General features: G+C 34.7%; 1 protein-coding gene across 2 annotated transcripts in view; it reads left to right on the forward strand.

Annotated features, from left to right (window-relative positions):
- Positions 1–20166, forward strand: part of LOC134852883 (uncharacterized) — a 66263-nt gene that overhangs the window by 33588 nt on the left and 12509 nt on the right. Inside the window, exons 8-11 of one of the 2 annotated variants that reach the window (XM_063868727.1) lie at positions 1921–2065; positions 8624–8797; positions 9693–9840; positions 10101–10274. In XM_063868727.1, coding sequence (XP_063724797.1) covers positions 1921–2065; positions 8624–8797; positions 9693–9840; positions 10101–10274 — 641 coding nt within the window. The remainder of the gene's footprint in view (positions 1–1920; positions 2066–8623; positions 8798–9692; positions 9841–10100; positions 10275–20166) is intronic. The other variant, XM_063868728.1, reaches the window with a different exon arrangement.

Raw genomic sequence — 20166 nt, forward strand, 5'->3', positions numbered from 1 at the left:
CCCTAACTAACGCAAAACTCTTTGTTATTACGCAAAGTAAGACAAAGCCACAGTAATGGGACTTTCCAAAGAACAATTTTGAATGCATAATTTCAAACCCGACTTCATAGAGTAAATCATTGCCCGCGTGTCAAATCTTCAAGCCGATATTCTTTATAGCTGCTCAAAAAACGAAGAAAACAAGACATTTTTTTCTTTGTCGAAAGCATAATAAAAAGATCTAAGACAAATCATTTGAACTTTGATTGAACTAGGCCGCGCGGACAGACTATCCTATAGTCCATGCCGAAAAACTTTTGAATTTTGATTGAGGTTGTAAAACATTTTACTCCTTTCCTTTGTCAAATTATGCAGCCAGAGGCTTAACCAAGAAGTTAATTACTTTACGTTGACTAAAATTCAAGTAGAGTTCTTGTTAATCGCAGGACACATGCGCTTTGAGCTCGCAATTAGATACTTGTTGCTATGTTATCATCACTATAAATGCGCCATAACGCCACAAGGACTTTTCTAAACAATTGGCTCTCTGATATTTTTTGATGTTTAAGGTATTTACTCGGGCGCAGGTTCTCTTTATGAGTTTCAATTTTCAAAATCGAGCTAATGTCAGTGCTCGAACGAAAATGAATAGTCGAGACTGGGGTTTGGGTCCTACTAGAAACAAATCGAAGCATATACCTAGAGCACGAAAATTTAAATTGACACTTTCAGTCATGAATGAAATAAATGTCGTCAGCTTTTTAAAATAATTGATCAAGTGATGATGTTCACTAGCTTTCTAACCAAAAATTGGAAATCTTTATTTTGATTATATTCAATTTCTCGATATCATTTCTTTTCAAAAACAATAAATTTTTTTTAAAAATATCCAAAACAATTGGCAACACTTGCAAAGTTACAATAAACACGTCTCCATTTGTGATATGAGAGCTATAAAATTGATAATCAAAATTGTAAAATCTTTCAAATCAAAAAATTTGTAATTCTTGGCTCAGAAACTCAGAATAAAATTAAAAACCAGATGCGTTTTCTTTAAGAGACTTAAGATTCCTTTTGATCTTCTCGAGGCAATCAAAGCAAAACATCATTCTCTCAACCAGCTTGACTTTACATAGTTTTGGTCAGCAGTACGTTTTTGCAGAGATATAGTTTTGAAAAAATCACTGGAATTGAAGTTTTACAGATACTTTTGACACCATTTGTACGAATCGACTGTTTGAAATAAATATCATGCGGAATTGGCAAAATAATGCATAGACACAGTGAAAACGATCTCGGTTTGTGAAACGAGAGCAACATAAAGGATTCTGAAGTGAATGAAACTCATTTTTTTTTTACAAATATTTGGTAACCACAAGGAGCTGCCAGTTTTCGCTAACACTTGGAAAGGTTGTAAGATTAGGGCTACAGCTAATTAATTAGCCTAACTTTGCCCTATACTTACCACTATCTCACTAAAGGTTTGAATTATTCTTATCAGCTCAATGTTGAGTCGGATAAAAGTTTTGTTTTGTTCATTTTTGTACACTGGATTTTTGTTCACTGCCGTATTGACCATTTAATCAATTCAATGTTTGCCTTCAATGTTTTCAGTGGACAAACATTGACTCAAACAATCAAAAAGGCATACTTTTTTTGATAGAGCACGGTTGAAACACAATTTGCTTAGGTCGAGCTAGGTTGATCTCATTTTTTTTGGTCGAACACGGTCGAAACATATCTTGCTAGGGTTAAGCACTGTCGAGCACGTTTTTTTTCAGTCGAGCACGGTGGAGCACGGTCGAAGCCTACGAGTTTCGGTCGAGACAGGCAAAAGATAAAGTGAGCACCGCGACTTTATGTGGGAAATGAAGGATTAGAGTAGAGATGCAGTTGTGTCAGTATCAACAGTCACTCCCTTAGATATATCTAACTGTTTAGGTGCGAGACGTGATGCTGATGTTTGCGACAACACACCAGCACCAACAGCTGGCCAGAAGCATCACCAAAATGGTACAGGCACTGGACATCATCCGAGCTAAGGGGGTCATTGTGGCCATCAATCCACACCAGCTGTCATTACAAGGTGCCTTTGTTTTTTTTCTTCGAAATTTGCTACCAGTTTTGAGCCTTGAGGAAATGGCAGTAAAATATACTAAATCTTGAAAGATATCTTAAGAGAAAACTTGCAAGAAAATATACCCGGGTCGAGATCCCGCTCAAAAACCGCTCAAGATATGAGCGGTTTGAGTGGTTTTTCAGCAAGATTTGAGCGGTTTGAGCGGTTTGGGCGGTTTGGGCGGTTTTTTTTTGGAAAAACCGCTCAAACCGCTCAAATCTAGCTTAAAAAATCGTTCAAAAACCGCTCATTTCTTGCGGTGATTTTTGAACGGTTTTTCAAGCAAGATTTGAGCGGTTTTAGAGCGGTTTTTGAGCGGTCTTATAAAGAAAACCGATTAAAACCAACAAAAAGGCCTGGAAAGGTAATGTGACCCCGGGTTGACATCCCTAAACCGAAAATGCTTATTTTAAATTTCCCCACACCGAAAAAACTTATCATACAATTGCCTGCATCAAATGTATGGAAAAATGCTAATCATACAATTTTCATACAATTTCAAAAAACCATTGAAAAAAGATTCAATCTAGTTTCTCCGGCTATTTGAACCAAATACAACAGTCTGGTGATAAAAAATAACTACGTTTTATTTTTTTGAAAAAAAAAATGGTTATCATACAATTTCCATATATGAAAATTGTATGATAACCATTTTTTCATGAAAGGCAAGGTTTTCAGAAATTGTTCAAACTTGTTTATAAACAAATTTAAATTATTTAAGAGTGCTTTTGCTCAATTTAAAGGACATTGCTCATCAAAAACGAAAATTTAATTTGAAGCTAAAACAACAGTTATCATACAATTTCCATATATGAAAAAAAGCTTGTCTTACAATTTCCATTTATGATAAAATGCTTATATTACAATTTCCATTTATAAAAAAATGTTTATCCTTCAATTTCCATTTATGAAAAAATGTTTATCCTACAATTTCCATGACTGAAAAAAAGTTTTTTCTACAATTTCTATATATGAAAAAACGCTTATCCTTGAGTTTTTTTACAATTTTCTGAGTCTATGAAACTAAAAAGTTGTAGCATTTTTTCATATATGGAAATTGTAGGATAAGCATTTTTGATCAACCCACGCTAAGATGCAGTTGAAATACTATCTACAATTTAAAAAAGATCTTAACTGTTCTCAAATCAAGCATTATTTTTTTCGATGTCTTGACCAAAAACAATGTGAGCGACTTTTTTCAAATGCTCGAGCAAAATAACCACTGGAAAATATGTAATATTTGAGCGGTTTGAGCGGTTTTTTTAGACAATTACGCTCAAAATCTTGCTTCAAAATGAGCGGTTTGAGCGGTTTTTGAACGGTTTTTCTAAAAAAAACGCTCAAAAGCCGCGCAAGATTTGAGCGGTTTGAGCGTTTTTTTTAGACAATTACGCTCAAAATCTTGCTTCAAAATGAGCGGTTTGAGCGGTTTTTGAACGGTTTATCTAAAAAAACCGCTCAAAAACCGCGCAAGATTTGAACGGTTTTGAGCGGTTTATCTAAAAAAACCGCTCAAAAACATCTCAAAAACCGCGCAAGATTTGAGCGGTTTGAGTGGTTTTTCAGCAAGATTTGAGCGGTTTGAGCGGTTTGGGCGGTTTGGGCGGTTTTTTTTTGGAAAAACCGCTCAAACCGCTCAAATCTAGCTTAAAAAACCGTTCAAAAACCGCTCATTTCTTGCGGTGATTTTCGAACGGTTTTTCAAGCAAGATTTGAGCGGTTTTAGAGCGGTTTTTGAGCGGTCTTATAAAGAAAACCGATTAAAACCAACAAAAAGGCCTGGAAAGGTAATGTGACCCCGGGTTGACATCCCTAAACCGAAAATATTTATTTTAAATTTCCCCACACCGAAAAAGCTTATCATACGAATGTATGGAAAAATGCTAATCATACAATTTTCATACAATTTCAAAAAACCATTGAAAAAAGATTCAATCTAGTTTCTCCGGCTATTTGAACCAAATACAACAGTCTGGTGATAAAAAAGAACTACGTTTTTTTTTTCTAAAAAAAAAATGGTTATCATACAATTTCCATATATGAAAATTGTATGATAACCATTTTTTCATGAAAGGCAAGATTTTCAGAAATTGTTCAAACTTGTTTATAAACAAATTTAAAATATTTAAGAGTGCTTTTGCTCAATTTAAAGAACATTGCTCATCAAAAACGAAAATTTAATTTGAAGCTAAAAAAACAGTTATCATACAATTTCCATATATGAAAAAATGCTTGTCTTACAATTTCCATTTATGATAAAATGCTTATATTACAATTTCCATTTATAAAAAAATGTTTATCCTTCAATTTCCATTTATGAAAAAATGTTTATCCTACAATTTCCATGACTGAAAAAAAGTTTTTTCTACAATTTCTATATATGAAAAAACGCTTATCCTAGAGTTTTTTACAATTTTCTGAGTCTATGAAACTAAAAAATTGTAGCATTTTTTCATATATGGAAATTGTAGGATAAGCATTTTTGATCAACCCACGCTAAGATGCAGTTGAAATACCATCTACAATTTAAAAAAGATCTTAACTGTTCTCAAATCAAGCATTATTTTTTTCGATGTCTTGACCAAAAACAATGTGAGCGACTTTTTTCAAATGCTCGAGCAAAATAACCACTAGAAAATAGGTAATATTTGAGCGGTTTGAGCGATTTTTTTAGACAATTACGCTCAAAATCTTGCTTCAAAATGAGCGGTTTGAGCGGTTTTTGAACGGTTTTTCTAAAAAAACCGCTCAAAAGCCGCGCCAGATTTGAGCGGTTTGAGCGGTTTTTTTAGACATTTACGCTCAAAATCTTGCTTCAAAATGAGCGGTTTGAGCGGTTTTTGAACGGTTTCTCCAAAAACACCGCTCAAAAACCGCGCAAGATTTGAACGGTTTTGAGCGGTTTATCTAAAAAAACCGCTCAAAAACCGCTCAAAAACCGCGCAAGATTTGAGCGGTTTGTGAGCGGTTTTTTTAGATAAACCGCTCAAAACCGTTCAAATCTTGCGCGGTTTTTGAGCGTTTTTTTTTGATAAAACCGTTCAAAAACAGCTCAAACCGCTCATTTTGAAGCAAGATTTTGAGCGTAATTGTCTAAAAAAACCGCTCAAACCGCTCAAATCTTGCTTCAAATTAGGTGAAAAATCTCGACTCGGGTATTGCTCTTTTGCCTTTATCGGAAGTTTTTGCACGATTTGCATTACATTTGCGAGAAATAAGCAAGACTTTGAATTCTACTACAAAATATTCGTGAATTGTTTTGCTGTGTTTATAATTTTCGATGTGTAGCAAATACTCAGCAAAATCTCATAGCAAGGATTGCTGGATTAAGTTTCTCCTAAGGCGAACGAAATTATGAGAATGCATGCAAAAGCAACTGTAAGGAATATACATCAGTTTTGAAAAACTTCAGACTTATAGTTTGAAAAACAAAATGTGTAAATCGATTGAAAATTTTCCTGCTAATTAACCTTTACATAAAAATTTACTGACAAAAAATAAACAATTGCAAATTCAGATTTTTGCTCGAAATGTAAAAATTTTATGTAATCTATGGACTTTCTTCGTGATTGAGGAAATGCAAATCTTGCAAGGATCTTACAAGATGCCTTCAAAGTTTGCATTCTCGAAACGATCAACACAAAGAAGTATATTTCGAGGTTCGAAGATATTATTGTCACTTCAGTTTTCGGTCTGTGTGTAAAATGTTTAGTCGAAAAATTTTATCTTGCAGGATTTATCCAAGAATTTCAGTCCTTCGCAAAAGGTGCAAGAAGATATCATTTCAACTACGCTGTCTTGTCCATACTATATTTGAGACTCAGTTTGTTCTCACAAAAAAAAACTATAAAAATTGCGAAACTTCAGTGTAAAGTATTATCTATAAATCTTTCTTTTTTTATACGGTAAGCTACTCTACAATTTTTCGAAAAATAGACAGTTTTTTTTTAAATTAATTTTTAGGCATAAGCTTTCTAGCTAAAGGAAAAATTTTAATTTTTACTAACTTTGAGTGAAAATTTTGTAAAGCACGATCTAATAGTTGTCCATTGCTTGGCATCTGCCACGGGGGAAGATGCCACAGTGTATCAGGTAATTTTAAAAATTAAATCAGGTGAACTGTTAAATTACTCTGCGATAAGCCTATTATAGAAACACACTTACTTTTTGCATAAACCATTGTCCTAAAAAACCCAATAAGGAAAGTATTGCCTAGTTCTCACAAGCGGTTGATATTTTAACGCAAAAACAATTAAATAATCTTATAACTAATTTGCTTGATTGAAAAACGTATCAGCTCAAATACTTTTTTTGGTTCCTGCTAGAAACTATTATAAAAAGAATTTGTTACTCAACACGCATAAAAATCATTTTGTTTTGAGGATTATAGTATTTGAGAATTGTACAATCTGAAAAACCTTTTGATGGAAGATCAACCACATTCGTATTGTTAAGTAATTTAATTTATTCGGAAGAAGATAAGCCTAATTAAGACCTCTTTAAGGGTTTCCCCCTTATGGTATCAAGTTTTTTTTGGCATCCCATATGAAGAACTAATTCAACGATCAAGCACATTTGAGTTTTTTACCTAGTAATCAATCTCCAGACTTTTGCAAAATGGGGTAAGTAGCTGAAGAGATCACCTAAACTTTTATCGGTATGAAGAAATCATGCTAGAATGATCAATGGCCGGTGGTGCAAACTGGAAGTCCAAACCCAATAATTGAATTGTCAACAAAAACTTCCAAGTAAAAACCGTCGGCAAGCTCTCCGAAGTTTTGCAGAGCATTATTGATTTTTCTGTCTTTCAATTTTTAGTTTTTCGTTATGTTTTGCTCAGCACCTGCTGTTTTATCCCGACCACTTAAACTCGGGAGGATTTGTATTCGAGTGCGTTTTAGTTTTTTTTCATTGATTTTTCATTTCCACGCAAAATTAGTTACCACATATAATCGTCGGAAAGAATTCCTCTATTAAAACTTTTCGAAAAAAGCCTCAACGGAGAGACAAACCTGCTAAAATCTTTTGATTTTCCGTCTAATTTCGTGCATGTCTTTATTATAGAATTGAGATGTAAAAGCTGAAGATTTTAGCGCCTTCTTGACACCATATCATTCAAAAACTATTGTTGTCCTGAGCTCAAATTTGAAAAGATATTTTACCTGTGATCAATTTTGTAAAGTTATGGGTGTTTAAAGATTGCCATTTTGGTCAATTTGGACAACTAATGTGCTTTATATTTCGCACTATTAACGCGTAAGCAAAGATTTAATCCGTCATAGAACTAGTTCCAAATTGGTTCAAGAAAGCTTATCTGTCTTAATTGATTTGTTAAAAAGAGCAAAATTTATCACTTTGTACTTAATATGACGTGTCGGGGATGTTTTTACAAAAAATCTTGAATTTTTTTGAAAAAAATTCCAATTTTTATTATTACATTTGATTTGTTCATGTTATTACTGCTCCATAGACCTCAAAAAGCAGTCGGAACATTCAGGGCTTTGCCCTGATAAGAGTAGTCTTGTTGTATTTGTTGTCGAACCTTTTGTGTTAATTGCTCAGCAATCAGCTGTCGTTGTTTTTCTTTGAATTGGTCTCTTTACTCTAAATTGAACTAAAATGTCTCGGTGTTATTGAATTAGCTCTTGCGTGCGTAGCATCAATAGACATGAATGAGTATAAGGCTGAAGTTAAGGCTGGGATATGATTTTTTGACAGGTTACATTTTCGTCGAAACATTATCTGGTCGAATAAATTCAGACACCTACATTAATCTTATGAAAGACGCTGCCATCCATTTAAGGAGAGACATTCTACCCGATGGTGGAGCATGTTGAGTTCCAGGATGTATGATGGTCTGCAACCGAAAAACATATAAGAACGGGAAGAAAGAGTTTTTGAAGCCGTAGACCACTTGAACTCGAATCTTTCTGAATATGTTAAAACTCAATTCTCATCGTTGCATCGTCGTTTCTTATCATGTGTTACGAGAAATGGAAATAAAGTTTCTTACTGACTTTTTTTGAACATTTCTGAAGTGGTACGAAAAAATTTGGCACACATTTGTTTTGAATTGATGAAAATACAGGTATTAAGATGGTACGAAAAAATGTGACGCACAGCGTAAGTCTTAACCAGGGTAATAACATACCCTAAACAAACTAAGGGCCTCCACAAGCACATAACTGGCACGACAAAAAACGACTATGATTAAAAACTGTTTCTGGAAACAGAAAAATTGGTTTAAAAATGGAATCTTTTCAGGTATAATCATATAATCAGGGTCAGACTTAGGGGGTGTGTAGTAAATTTCATTTTTTAAAATTCTCGTTAAAATTCACTTTCAACATCTTTTTGTCTAACTAAGATCTCAATTGAAATTTTTGGCGCTAACTAAGATCTCAATTGAAATTTTTGGCGCTTTTCCAGATCAAAGATGAAATTACAATTTAGACTACTGAAGCATTTGAAAGCAAGTATTTTTACGCGGCTCTTTAAAATTTCGACTTTTTCAATGTTATCAAGGTATGCAGCAGACACACGAGGAGATTGCGAATGCCTTTGCGGAGGAAGACAACAACTGGAAAGAGATGCAGCACTTCTGGAGCAACTGTGTCAGTCGGGGTCTGGCCAAGTACCTGTCCAGAGTCACCACCCAGTTCGGGGAGAAACTCAGTCATCCCGTCAGCGACGAACTGGGTGAGCAGGCTTCCCGTTTTTCTAGCGCCACGAAGAAGAGGTGGAATCGGGCCTAAATTTCGAGGTCCGAATCCAGCCCGAACCCGTTGTTTAAAAAAAGACAGGCCTGAAAAATTAACGACAAAAAAACGGGCCCGACTTGGATCGAATTTTCAATTGATTAACTCAATTATATTGTTTTCCAACTACCCAACAGCAAATTCATTTTGTTTGCTAGAAATCGAGAGGTTGCAGAGAGGATCGATTCCCGTGGTGTGCTCGTTTTTTGTGGCTAGATAGCAAAGTTTTACAAATTTAACTTTTTCCTTCTGATTACGATTAGGCCCGAAAACAGCCCGAAAGATATGTATTTCCAAGAAAATTAGGCCAGCCAGAAAAGACCGCAACCGAACCCGTTTTGTTCCACTTTTGGCCTATAGGGAGGGGAGGAAGAACGGGTGGGAGTGATCGTGAGGGGGTTAAGGGGGTGTCATTTTTGTTGGTACGATACCATTGATGATATTCACTCAAGAACACTGTTGATAAGGTTTATAGGAGCTGGTGTCCATGAACTGATGTTTTTTTTGTTGTAATTTTGTAAAATTTCAGAAGAAACGAAGAAAAAGAATTTGGTTTATTTTAAATATCGGTTTAAGAAACATTTTGGATCAAGTTAACATCCCGCACCCCAGATCCAGACTAAGTTAGAATCTTCAACCCCAGCAACTAGCACCCTCAAAAAACAACACATGACGTTGTACAGAGACGCCTTAAAACAGACATAATTAGTCCCAGGTCGATCTCCCAGACTGGGTCCCGGTTTTTTAAGATGAATGATTAAGTGTTGGATGAAGTTCTAACTATGCTGGAAACAAATTAAGTTATTAGTTTGTAATGTAAGTGTTTACTGCTCCAGAGAGTGCCCTGGAAAACTACCAGAACTGCCTGAAGAGGCTGTACGAAAAAGTGTTCCTGGGCTCTACTTTCGGTATGCCCAATGTTAAGCCAGATGACTTCAGGGACTTCTGTGCCCAGATATCACACAACTTCATGACCAGGGTCAGGTCAGTTCAATATATTTGCAGAGGTTCTCAAGTAAGAACAAAAATTTTGTTTCCGATGTATGTATTCTGTGGAATGTTATAACCATTATAATAATATCACTTCAGATATGCTATGCATCTCACATTCAAGGTCAACGTCTAGAATCAGAATGGATTTCAATGCTAAGAATATACGTATTCAACGCACAAAATCCACTAATGTTCACTTAGATTATACTTTGATTTTTCACATATACACTTAGATTTTTCAATGTTTCCAGGACTGAGCATGGATCCAGAAAAGACTTCCACAACTTCATCCAGGGTCGCATGGCCGGATTCAAGGTCATTCTGAACTCATTTCCAATCACACATCCAGGACTAATTCACTTCATACACGTGAATAGAGCGACCAATCAGATTACAGCACCCAGACTTACAGAGGAGAAAAATAGGTTAGGTAACTGGCGAAGAACTAGTAGTATCAGAAGAAGCACAATTGTGCATCACTAACGCTCTGGATAGCTTCCCATGTCTTAGTGAAATTCAAAATGTCATTAAAATCTTGCAAGAAACGTGTTGGCCAAAAAATTTATCCCATTTAAAAATCTTAAAATAAAATAGGATCTTGCAAGATCTTGATGTCCACTATACTCCGGGTTCAAATTGAGGATGCCTTAAAAGCAGATCTCTGAAAATTGTGGGATTCTAAAACAGTTTCAAAGAAAATCACAGAATTTGGTGCTGAAAATCAACTATGAATTGTTGACTCAAACGTCCGCCTCTCAGTCGACAAGTCGGTGGTCTGAAACCACATTGATTCGTTGTTTTTGTTTGCAATTGAGTCAACAACGTCCAGCCCAAAAAAACAACAAAAATGAGTTAGGACCGATGTGGTTAACTCATAGAGTAATTTCGGATAGGGTACACCGTCTGCTCGTCACGCTATCTTATTTTCGGCCGGATAGATTCGTGCAACTTCTTAGTCTAATACCGATCCTAATCTTACTCTTATACTATCTAGTCTCAGGTTGTTTAACTAGTCTCTGCTAGGCTCAATAGATCTAGGGTATACTGGTTTATTGCGGCTACTGAAGTTCTCTTGGAGAGGCAACTAATTTCTAAGTTAAATTCAAATCTCTCTGGTGCTGAAATTACAAGTAATTTCAGCACTTACAAATAAGTGGGTTGTTAGTTAGATGGATCATGATTGGTTAATATTAAATGCTTTACAGTGGTAAAATATCTAATTTTTCCAATCAAAAAATATAGTTTAGATCAGGTTCCACCCATCCGGGTTTTACAGAGTTTTTTAGAATTATCTTTCTGCAATTCAAAGGATGAATGATGGACGCTGGTATTTGGCGAACATCGTACTCTTGTCCGGTTTCTCTTGTTAGAGAAGTTCCAGGACGCTGGAGTGAGGGGCATCAATCGTTGTGTCTTCTTGTGACAACGATGGTGTTTCCCAATGAAATCAATTTGATTTCAGAATGGTTTGCTATGACGGGTTTTTCTGTTTTATGTAGAGAACTTCTTTTGTGTTCGACCTCGTCTGGGAATGGCGTGGAGATTGTGCGTGGAGGGGATGCCTTGTATCTCGGATCTGTACGTATACTTGAACATCGAGGTGGTCATTGGTCTAGTTCAATGAAGTCCTTTTCTAGGAAGTGAAGTCGTACTCTAAATCCTTTGAGTTTGTGATTGTGGACGGCATATCGGTTTGTGGTTGGCCATTCTTTTTTAAGTGTAGTGGGGTCATTTTGTCTTTGGATGTTCGTCTTTGTTGTTGTGTGCTAATCTATATACTGCAAAGTATAGTTTACATTTTATAAAATTTTTATTAGTTCAGTGTTTTAATTATGATTTTGGTTAGTTGTTTTCACAAAAGCATTTTGTTTTAGTTCGGTTATTTTGAAGAGTTACTCACCCTTGAGTACCTCTTATTAAAAATAGAAGTGTGGTCACAAAGCGTGGATGTAGCGCGGTGGGTTAGGCCGGCTATAGAGCATGCTCAGGACGTCCTCTCTGGTGGGTTAGGCCAGGAGTGGGATTATGAGTTCGTGCGGTTTCTGTGAGAGGTCCTGTTATGTGATAACGTTTTATATTGGGTTTATGGTGGTTTTTCTTATGTTTCGTTGGTTGTGTCCTTTTTTCAAAAATCGAATTGTTTTTGTTATGGGTTTGTCTTTCGACTTTTTTGTGTTTTATTATTTCTTTTTTAGACTTTATAATAGTCTTCAAAAGAATAAATTATCCAGTTTTAAACTGGGTTAATCCGGTTTGGGTACCGTTGGTTTTCTTTTCTTAGTCATGCTGTTATTCTATGATTTGTGGTGTTTAGTAAGCTGCATTGGTTAGTTTTGTTTAGGATATAATTCCTTTCCAACCGGGTTAAAGGAAAGTTTGAAATTGTTATCGTGTGTTAGAGTTGTTGAGTGTGAAAACTTGAAACTGAAATTCATTATTTAAACAATTCTTCGTGGGCGAGCTGTGCGAGTTTGGATAGAATTCTTGTGCGAGTGAATGAAAATATCAAAAGGTTAGTACTGCATTTTCATTTTATCAATTTACTACAGAGAATTTTAATTTTACAGCTAGTTTTGGGGAGAATTTAAATTACAAATTTTCATTTTTTATGAAATTTACTGCTTTTGGGGAAACAATTTATAAATTAATTTACTACATTTGGTATAAATTTTATCAGTTTATCTTGTGGAAAATATTAGTGAAGTGAAGAATTTTAACAAGTTTTTTTTTTTGCTTTTTTGTTTCTTCAGATGATCCTGGTATGAAGACTAAAGATTTAAATGAAACATGAGTAAAGAATGGTTAGTATTTATTTTAAACTTATTAGTGAAAAATATGTATAAAGTATACTTACCTGTTAGTCGTCGGGGAAAACCTGTTAGTCGTTGTGGATGAATTCTAATATAGGGATTTCTATAGGTTGGATAAATTCATGTGGGATAAGGAAGGGTCTGGATTCTTCTGCGTTAAAGGTCTTCGTGATGGGAGAAAACATATACCTTTGGGTTATGGTATCATAATTGCGGAAGATGCCGTGAAGATTAGTATCTTTGATGCAATATGTGAAATTTAGAAAAAATGGTGAAGTGTATTTAGAGTTAAGAAACTGAAAACGGTGGTGTGGTTGTCTTGATGGAGTGTGTAGATCAAAATGATTTTGTATGAAGCGATAATATGTATATGTGTGGGTTTGTTTAGTGCGTAACATAATGTCGTGTGAGCAGTGCAAATCGCGTTCATGTGGTGCAAGGAAGTGGAAGGTTAGTGAAAATAATTGAAATTTTTCTTTAAAACTTTCGTAAGCTTGCATGTCGGTTAGTGCTTCAGAAATGATCTGATCAAATTTTCGATCAATTATATTGAGTAAAAATATATATGGTGTTTTGATGAAAAATTTTTCTGTTAGTTGTGGGTTAGCGAAGCGATCATCATCTAAAAATTGGTCTTGGTTAGTTCGGATGATGTTATAATCGTAATATTCTAGCGTAAATTCGTTCGCTCGGGGTGCAGTGAATGTTTTTAGTGATTTTTTAAATACTATATAAGTAAATTGTCTATGTGTTAGTGGTGTGGTGAGTCGATACAGCATATCTTGATTTTTTCTATATCGTTATGAGTATTTGATAATGGTAGGCAAAGGGGATTAGTAAAATGATAATATGATGTCCTATGAAGTGTAGGCATTAAAACATGTTCATCTACAAAACTACGTGTGTCGTTAGTGTCATGAAGGGTATTTAAAGTAAATTGTGGAAATGAAGGTAAGGTGATTGCTAGAAAAACTTTCGTGTTAGTGTGATGTGGATGATTAATATATTCACGGGCTGTTCCTGGTTTGGTTGGGAATGGATGGTTTGGGAATTTTCTTTCAAAAGTGCGATAAGCTCTATTAGTGCTATTTAATGATTCGGTGGATGTGGATGATTGTGCTAATGATGCAGAATAAGCTGAAGAGGGTGTAGGGGTAGGTGGGTTTGAGGATTCTATTGTGGAAGAAATCTGATTTATAGTGGGGGTGCTAGGGTGTAATAGTTGTTGTTGTAGGGTGATAAAATTATCGAGCTCTTGGGAGATTTGGGGAATATCTGGAGAATTGGATGATCGGTCTGAATGAAATGAAGAGTAGGTTGGGGTGACTTGTGAAGCATAAGAGGGTGTAGAAATGGATGGGAGTGGGTTATTTGGTGGGATTGGTTGAAAAGGGGGTTTTGAAAAAACTCAGGAGTTGGTTTGAAAATTATGGGATGGAGATGGTTCGGAGTCTGCAAATTCATCAAGGGTTTCTATATTAGGGTTATTGAGTTGCGAAATGGAGCATAAAACTGAAATATTTGAATTTGTGTCTGAATTCATCATGATGTTATATTACTAGTTGGGAAATCGGGTGGCGGGAAAGCAAAAAGTGGAATTATTGTAATTGGAGTGTTGAGGTTGGTTGGATGGGAATTCGAGCGGTGTAGGGATCCAAGTTGTCGGCTCATCGTGGGCTAAAAAAATTATTAATTTGAGTCTGAAAAGCAGTGGTATGGGGTTGTTCGATAATTTGTTCATATGTATTTTCATCTTGTGAATGATGTGTCATTATATGTTGTATGGGACTTTGTGATATGTTTGGTCTAAAATTTGGATTATGTGTTATTGCTAAATTTCGGAAATTTCGTGGGACTAGGGATAATGGATGGTTATGTGGTAGCGGTGGTAACTGTGGTGCTGTAGGCGTTACCTCTATATTATTATGTTCTTCGTCGTACGTGTTCTGTCTTGTCGCTATTTTTGTATTGTATTCTTTTTTTTGTGCGTCTAAAAGAATTTTGTTTATTGATGATGAAAAAATTCCAAAAAATCCTGCAAATAGTATGCGTGCTACACTTGCTTGTCTATTTACTTGTGTGTGTATAGCGCATGTGTTATAGATTCCTTTTAAAAGTGAAAAAAGAAATCCTTTAAAGTTGAACATTGCGTATAAAATAGTTTATTTTTCTAAGATGTAATAGGGCCATCCTAGAAAATCAAGAATTTCATTTTTTAGTGTAACAAAGCTAAAAATATTTATAGGTGAAATATCTTGTGGTCGGTATTTTTCACCGTTTAGATATATATAGTCTTTAATGTCCTTAAAATATCCGCTATAATCTTGTGTATAGATATCTGCAAATCCTGCGGTTTCGGCAAGTTTGCGTAAGTTTTGGTCAACTGATTGTCTTTGTATAGTGTCCATTTGTGTTAATAATTCTTGGGATTGTTGTGTTCTAATGTGATGTTGGATATCGGATTTTGAATATATTCCAATTGATTGTAAGTCGATATTTGGGTTTCGAGCAATAGCTCTAATGCTTTCGGGTGAATTTTTTTTGAGTGATTGCATTAATGTGGGGTATGGGGTAAGAAGATAATATTTATCTTCATCAGGGTTCAGTTGTACTACATTGTGGCTATTTTCTGATCCACATGGGACTGCGGTATCCCAGAAATATGTTCGTCTTGAAAGTGTGTCAACGAAATGTACTTTATTTTTATAAAAGATAGGGATTGTTTTATAGCATCGTTTATCTTCAAAAACATATAGTGGTGATACTTTTTTGGTACAGGTATAAAACCATAAAATGTTTCCTTCGTAGTCTAAAAAATTTGATCTATTTCCTGATAGTAAATATCCTGCGTAGGGTATTTTTAATACTGCTAGTGCAAGTGATTGTAGGATTTGTGTCCGTTCTAATTCGCATAGTTGGTGAAGTGTTTCTAATTCAGAGAGTGACATTTCCTGAAAAATTCGACTAATTGTGTAGTCTAGTTTCATATCTAAGTGAATATCATAGTGAATATTACCAAAATAAGAATTATTTATTAGTGATAGTTCTTTTAAGTGTGTGCTTCTAGTGTCATGTGGCTTTAGATGTCCACCAGGTTGACCATTACTTTTTTGAAAATTAACTGGTATATATGATGTTCCTTCGTTGAGAGGATGACCTGTGGCATAAGGGTCAATTTTTATTTTTCCAGTGGTCATGTCGAAACCTTTTTCGTATTCAACTAATATTTCAAGAATATTGTGTTTTGGAAAGAGGGTTTCTGTACTTGCATGCAAGTTCTGTTTCTTGATATATTTGAAAACGTGTCAATTTATTTTCTATATTGTGGATGTTTCTAAAATCAGTACTTTGTTTTCGTGATGGATTTACTTGTTCATATGGAATTGATTGTATGAAATATTTCTCGTGAAATTTTATCATTCGGGCGTGTATTTTTGCTACTTGAAATGTTGTACATGTATCTTCCGGAAACCAAACAATTGTTGCTTGTGTTCGTGTTGTAGGGTCACAATAGCCTTGGTCGTTTTTACAAGGTAATCTAATTCCTTGATAGATCATTGTGTTGTCAGATAAATCTCGTGTGAGTTGTATTTTTTCGAGTTGTATTTTCCAATCGAAAAACATTATTTCTTGATATCCTCTATTTTTTGTGTCTGCTTTGCAGTTTGATGGGTTATTTATACCAATGTGTGGTATCCAGTGCTTATCGTGTATGTCATAAGTTAGTCTTCCGTGTGCGCCGTTGTATGGGTATTTTTCATCTAGTTTTATATGTCCATGATATCTTTCAAGTTCTGCTTGATGTACAGAATCTGCAAAAACTCGGAAATATACTATTTTTCTATCGGTGTTTTTATTTCTTGTGATATTTAGTCTGAGTAACTCGTTTTTACAATCATCGGGATTGGGATGTAAAAGTCGTTCGATTTTACTTTGGTAGAATGATTCGTGGTCAAGTCGGTTTTTATTTCCGTTTGAGACTTGTGAACAATGTACTTTCTTTTCGGAAAATGTTGCTGTGAATTTATATCCTATAACTGTTGTTGCTCGGGCTTTTGAATAGAGTGTCGCTATTACATTTGTAGTTTCAATAGCTTGTGGTTCTGTTTCGCATTGTGATACTTGATTTATTGCATATTTGTGTAGTGATTTTTGTTCATTTTCTTCACAGTCGTAATGTGTTAAAAATAAGTCTTGGGGTCCTGTGCGGGGAGAAGGATTTATTTTCTGATCGGAAATTAATAGAAAAAAGAGTTGGAGAAAAATTAATATTTTTAGAATATACATGTGTATGATAATCCTGAGTATGGGTTATAAAATGTGATGTAACCAATTGTCTTTTTGGTATATCTGTCGTATTTATATATTACTTCAGTTGTTATAAATGGTGGTGGTAGTGATCGAGCTGTTATATTTGGTGGGTTTAATGGGTAAGGATGTTGAGCAATGTTGTTTAGTTTAACCATGATTTCAAATTTTAATTGTAGACTATTTTGTTGGAGTTTTTGGATGTTATGGTCACGAATGTCTTCGTGGATATCTTGTCTATATTGTAATCCATTAAGTGCCCAGTTGTGGAGTCGGTTACTTTCTGGGTGCTGTCCAAATAATGGCGGGGGTGCTGTGAATGTATTCCAGTCTAATCTTAGAGGGATATTTGTTGATCATTGTTCTCGGTATCTAGCGTCAAGATTATTTGGGAAATTTAAAGGAAAAGATGTCGGTGAAAATTGGCTTATTGATGGTGTTGATGGTAGTGATAATGTTTCTGGCAGTGATGATGATGTTGTTGTATCTGTAGAAATATCTATTGGATCATTTATTAGATTGGGTTCACCTTGTGTGAATGATTGTGTTGTCCAATATGGTAGTCGTGATGTTTGGTTTGGGGGTTTAAAGGGATTTTCACGTATTTGTTCAGATGTTGGTGTTGAACCTAAGTAATCTGAGGGTAGACTTGAGGTGCTACGTTGTGAAAGAAGCGTAGGGGTTTCTGGTAATATACCAATTGGGTTTTCCGGAGTACTTTGTGATGGGGATTGGGGTATATCAAAATGAACTCGGGGGGTTTGAAAATTTCTGTTTCGTCGTGGATGCATAATTTGTCTATTTATTTCAACTATATTTTGATTTTGACTAAGATTTCGTATTCTATTTAATTCTTGTGGTAGTGTTGGGTACAAGTTATATGTTGGTTCACTTAGAGGTGCTTGTCGCTGAACTGGTACTAGTGGTTCAGATAAGCGAGCGTGTCGTTCTTCAAAGGTATATGGGTTATCTTGGAAAGAAACTCGTGTACATGTTTGGGGGTTTTGGGTAGTTGTAGGTGGTGTTGGGTTTTCTTGGGATGATGTCGGTGAAGACTGACTGTGTGATTGTTGGTTAGCAATTTTTGAGGGTTTTTTATTGATTCCTTTTAGTGAAAAAAATTTATGTTTATTGTAGTATTTTTCTAGAAAAAGAATTAAAAGGATTGTTGCTAAGGCGAATGTTATGACTGCCTTCTTTATACATTTGCATATTGTCAAGATGAGGGATGATAAAAATGTTATAAAAATTACAAATAGTAAAAAATTATCTGTTCTACTAAAAATGGTTCGTATCATTTAGATAAATTTTGTGTCTCTTACCTGTGAATATGGTCAATGGCTTTTGAAAGTTGGAGGTATAGTTCAAATATGGAATAGAAAATTTAAAAAATATTGCAAGAAATGATTAAGATTATTACAAAAGCTTCAAAGGTATCAAAAAGAAAAATGAATAAAGGATTAAATATTGTTGAAAAATTTATGAAAATGTTGAGTATTATGTTGACTGATCGAGAGAAGAGCATTTAAGAAATGGCTTCTTGATCGAATATTTTTTGTTGTTTGGGGCAATTTTCAAGTGGGTCGAATTATTTATTGGTTTTTTGACAAGTGGGTTGAGTTTTGTGAGAAATTGTTGGGGGCGAATTTTATGGTGTTCGGGAGGTCTTCTTTTACTTTATTTTTATTTGTCAAGTGATCTGGGGTATTTTTGAGATTTTTATACTTTAGGCTAGTTTAATATGGTCGTTCTTTTACTTTAGGCTAATTTTTGTTTGGGGGTTTTTGAGGTCTGAGTTGGGGAAATATTGTTGATCTTTGCGTTATTAGATAAGGGAGGGTTATGATATTATGGTGATATTTATTTTAGTTGTCAAGTTGGAGTGGTTTGCTTATTTTTGACCTGGAGGTCGTAAAGTTATAGTTATAGATATGCCTGGAGTTTAATATCTTTCGTCTAATTGGTTTGTGTTAGAGTTATAGAAGGTGACGGATTGAATGAATCTTATTGGCTAATTTTGAACTAGAATCGCTGCGTGTTTGTCAGCTTGTTATTTTGAAAAATGAAAGTTTAAAATGTTTCAGAGGTGCAAAGATTATTGATTGTAAAATTAAAGTTGTTTTTGGAATTCAACTTTCTTTAATATTTTAGATTGTGGAATGAATGTTTTGTAGTTTTTGCGTGGTTGATTTCTAAGTCGTGATGACTCTCTATGTTCTGATTTCTCTAATTGTTCTTGGGATATAATTTTTTCTGTCATTTTTCTATTTTTTCTTCCTTTTTGAGGTATATTTTGATCTAGCTTTTTTGTATTGTTTTTCGTTGTAGTTGATTTTTTATTTTGTTTTTCGAGGTGAATGTCATGTTGTTCTTTTGTTTCATTTTCCGTATGTGGGTTATTTTGAATAACTTTTAAACCTGTGAAAGAAGATAACTGCGTTAGTTCGCGTAGTGCGTATTCTTTTGGCTAATAAGGTAATAAATTGTTTCGATGTTGAACAATTTCTTTTTTCGTCTGAGTCGGTGATTTTATATGTTACGTCAGTGGGTTTGGCAATTATTTGGTATGGTCCCTTACGAAGGGGTTGTAATTTTTTAGAAATTCCTTTTTGAGTGTTAAAATTAGGTATTAAAACAAATGTTCCAATTTTCAAATCGGAGGCTGGTGTAAAGCGTGAATTTATTTGTTCATTAATGTTTTGCCTTTGTAACAACTTTTTTGTTACTTTTTGGTAAATTTCATTGTGTTTTTTATCTCTATTTAAAATCCATTCGGTGTGTGTACCGGAGGCTAATTAAAGAATTTGTGGGTGATGAAAATGATCTTCATCATGTGTGTGTAAAAGTAGGTTATAACAAATTGAGTCTTTATTCGGTTGACATTGACTTTGTGCATTTTTATGAGAGTTTGCTGTAAACATAATTGGTTTACGTGGCTTTTGATTAATAACCATTCCATATGGTGACATTCCTAGAGTTGTCGTAATTTGTGAATTATATGCTAAGGGAAATAATTTTACATCTGCTGACCATTCGGTGTATCTTGTATCATTTCCATTGATGATACATCTAAGATATTCTTGTAGTGAACGGTTCATACCTTCGACTAAGCCGTTTGTCCAAGGTGCATGAGATGTACGTGGTTTGTGCCTAATGTTATATAAATGACATAATGTGATGATTTCATTATTTATGAATT

The sequence above is a fragment of the Symsagittifera roscoffensis genome, chromosome 8, assembly GCF_963678635.1.
Source record: "Symsagittifera roscoffensis chromosome 8, txSymRosc1.1, whole genome shotgun sequence".
NCBI classification, from domain to species: domain Eukaryota; kingdom Metazoa; phylum Xenacoelomorpha; order Acoela; family Convolutidae; genus Symsagittifera; species Symsagittifera roscoffensis.